The sequence below is a fragment of the Pelophylax lessonae genome (assembly GCF_965119305.1).
Source record: "Pelophylax lessonae genome assembly, chromosome: 12".
Classification (NCBI taxonomy): domain Eukaryota; kingdom Metazoa; phylum Chordata; class Amphibia; order Anura; family Ranidae; genus Pelophylax; species Pelophylax lessonae.
This window is the reverse complement of record NC_138779.1, coordinates 166,880,657-166,883,484: the sequence shown is the minus strand read 5'-3', so window position 1 is coordinate 166,883,484 and position 2,828 is coordinate 166,880,657. Positions and strand designations below refer to the sequence as shown.

Sequence of the window (2,828 nt, the reverse complement as noted above, 5' to 3'; positions counted from 1 at the left end):
AACTGATGCATAGCACTCATAGACTGAGTGCAGTGCTAATGACCGTGATGGTGCACATCAAATAATAAGAAGCAAAATCCACTGATTTGAGTCCTTAGAAGCAAAATAGCAGTCAACTTAACATTAATTTGCAATTTTGGATAAACATAAACTATGTAAAGCATAGAAGACAAACTAATAATGAAGTATTGTTTAATAAAGTAATATTATTCTTATAATTTTCCTTGCAGGTGAATTAAGAATTTGGATGCAGTTAAGCACTAACCATAGTGCAGAAGTCAAACCTGGATCAGCCTGGGTCTTCCCAGTGGCAAAGTGCATCAGTTCAGCTTTGTTAGCTTGACGATGGTCACACTTCGTTGGAGTTCCTTCCATTGCTGCTTCTGCCCATCATTCATCCTTGCAGCCATGAGCTCACAGGATGCCCAGCTCTCCTACCATTACAAGTCTTTTTGTGGGGACTATGAAAAAGTAGAAACAGCACTCGAAAGGTTAGAGGCCAGTGGCTATTACTGGAGCACTCTTTCAGGTACTGATGCTAAAAAGCTCTTATCCAACCAGCCCGTTGGTTCCTTTCTTATCCGTGACTCTTCAGACCATCATCACTTATTTACTCTCAGTCTTCGTACAACTGCCGGAATTACAAACCTTCGCATTAAACTTGAGGGCACTTCTTTTTACCTGGAGACAGTGGCTGGAACAGAAAGTCCCCCAACCTTTCCATGCGTGGTAAAGCTGGTTGAACATTACATGAGAATGACAGCAGCAGGAGAATCTGACTCGAATCTGTGCTACATTGAAGGGAAGGAACAGGCAGTCCCTCTAATGCTTAGGCAACCCTTAAATTGTAAAGTCGTGTCTCTACAATATTTGTGTAAACAGGCAGTGGTGGCCAACATGCCAGCAGGAGCATCTGGCTCTGATGGGGACTTGGAGGAACTTCCTGTTTCTAAGATTCTTCAGAATGCCTTTCAAAACTAGATATGTTTTATTAAGCTGGGACACTTAAATGCACTAAAATAACCTCATGCCAGTCCTAAGAAAACATGTTCACAGCACCCTTGTTTCCATGTCTGGTAACATTCTATATGAGGTCTCAGGAAAGACAAAAGAAAATGAAAATGTTATTTAGAAACTCAATAGGGTTTTGGTTTTCTGTAAGGACAGTGCATTATTTCTATACATGTAAAAGTTATAAACATTATCATAACCATACACTGTTATGTAATTGAGTTGACATCAGTGATTCGTGTTTGCTTATTTGTTTGTTTAAAGCAGCATACCACAGACCTAATGTAGGAACATGTTTGATTAACTAGCTGATGCTACTATCTCTTCTGTTACAAACACAGAACCTGAAATGTTCCCATGATATTAATATTAAACACCGCTCACCTTTATTCATTATCATTCCATTTATTACTTTTATTTGAGCGATGCTTGTTAAATTTGCTAGTGTGTTTTGGATCATTATTGTGTTGAAATATGTTTTTTCTGGTTCCACTTTATCTTTCATACAAATGTGCTCAAATTCTCATCAATGTTGATCTCATTCATTGTTGACTCGATGAATGCAAACTGCCCATGTGCTGAAGCTACGAAGCTATGCTGCACAGTTAGTAAAACGTTCTTCTTTTCATATTCTGTCTTTGGTTTGCACCATACATGCCTAGTGTTACAGTGAGCAATCATCTGGTCTGTTTTTTGGTTCTGTCATTTGACATTGTGTTTAATTGCAAACTACTGTCTTTCTTGGACATCAAAGGCTTTTTGCCTTGCACACCTCCTTATAAGCTGAATTGGTACTACAGTGGGTACGGAAAGTATTCAGACCCCCTTAAATTTTTCACTCTTTGTTATATTGCAGTGTAAGATTCTGGTACCTTTGGTACCCTTATTTACTATTTTCTTTTCAACATTGCGTCCCACCTTTCTAGTTAGGTGGAACGCATACACCTTTAAGACGGATGACGTCATCACCGAGCGCCGCAGAGCGGCTATTTCAACCGCCGGCGTTCTCTCTCACGTTGTTCGTTCAATGTGCCTACATGCTTACAAGCTTGTCTTGCTGCTGGAACCTCCAGCTATTTACTTTTACCTGGAACAGACCGGAACCTCGCTACTGATCCCGTATCTCGCTACCGGATCACTCCCTCTCTACTGGACCCCTCTACTTACTAAACCTTACTAGTGATAAGTACCCCACAGGGGAATCCTCCATAACTAACTTACACTATCATCTTCTGCACATTAAGGACTGTTACTATCTATGCATACTAATTCTATCATCTGCACTGTTACATAGATTGCTAGATCTTGAGTCTACTACCATCTATCCTTGCACTGGGTTAGTCTATCCTGTATATGTCATCTGCTGTCCTTACCACCTGTTACCATACATGATTACTAACCTATCTGCATTCTACCTATTACCATCTAATACTCTCCTGAACATTACTATCAAGTGCTTACCATTTCTGTCACTGTTCACACCTGTCCCTTCAGCACATCACCTCCATACTATCATATACATCCTATCACTCCAGGAACATCTTATTGAGTGTGCGTATATCTGTATGCTGAAGCTGACAGGCCCACAGTGATGAGTCTGGAGAGTTGGAACTGGTATTCCAACACATCTCTACATGACTACTGAGTGGAGATTCTGCAGCTGCAAATGCAGCTTACCATAAAAACGCAGGAGCGTTACAGATTGAACGAACCATAAAAAATGGATTCAGCAGAATTACCCACTCAAGTGACACAATTAACACAACAAGTAAATGCATTAATACTTGCTCTTACTAAAGTAAAAGAAGAAAATCAGA

At 40.0% G+C, this 2,828-nt stretch overlaps 1 protein-coding gene across 1 annotated transcript; it reads left to right on the top strand.

Moving 5' to 3' along the window:
- The first annotated feature begins 273 nt into the window (after window positions 1–273).
- LOC309568690 (suppressor of cytokine signaling 3-like) lies at window positions 274–1,369 on the top strand. The gene has a single exon (XM_082274430.1). The coding sequence runs from the start codon at window positions 346–348 to the stop codon at window positions 979–981; it is 636 nt and encodes a 211-aa protein (XP_082130556.1). The 5' UTR covers window positions 274–345; the 3' UTR covers window positions 982–1,369.
- The last annotated feature ends 1,459 nt before the right edge of the window (window positions 1,370–2,828 follow it).

What these genes read in the sequence shown, in the direction of transcription:
- LOC309568690 (XM_082274430.1), top strand. Translation starts at nt 346, where the DNA reads ATGGTCACACTTCGTTGGAGTTCCTTCCATTGCTGCTTCTGCCCATCA.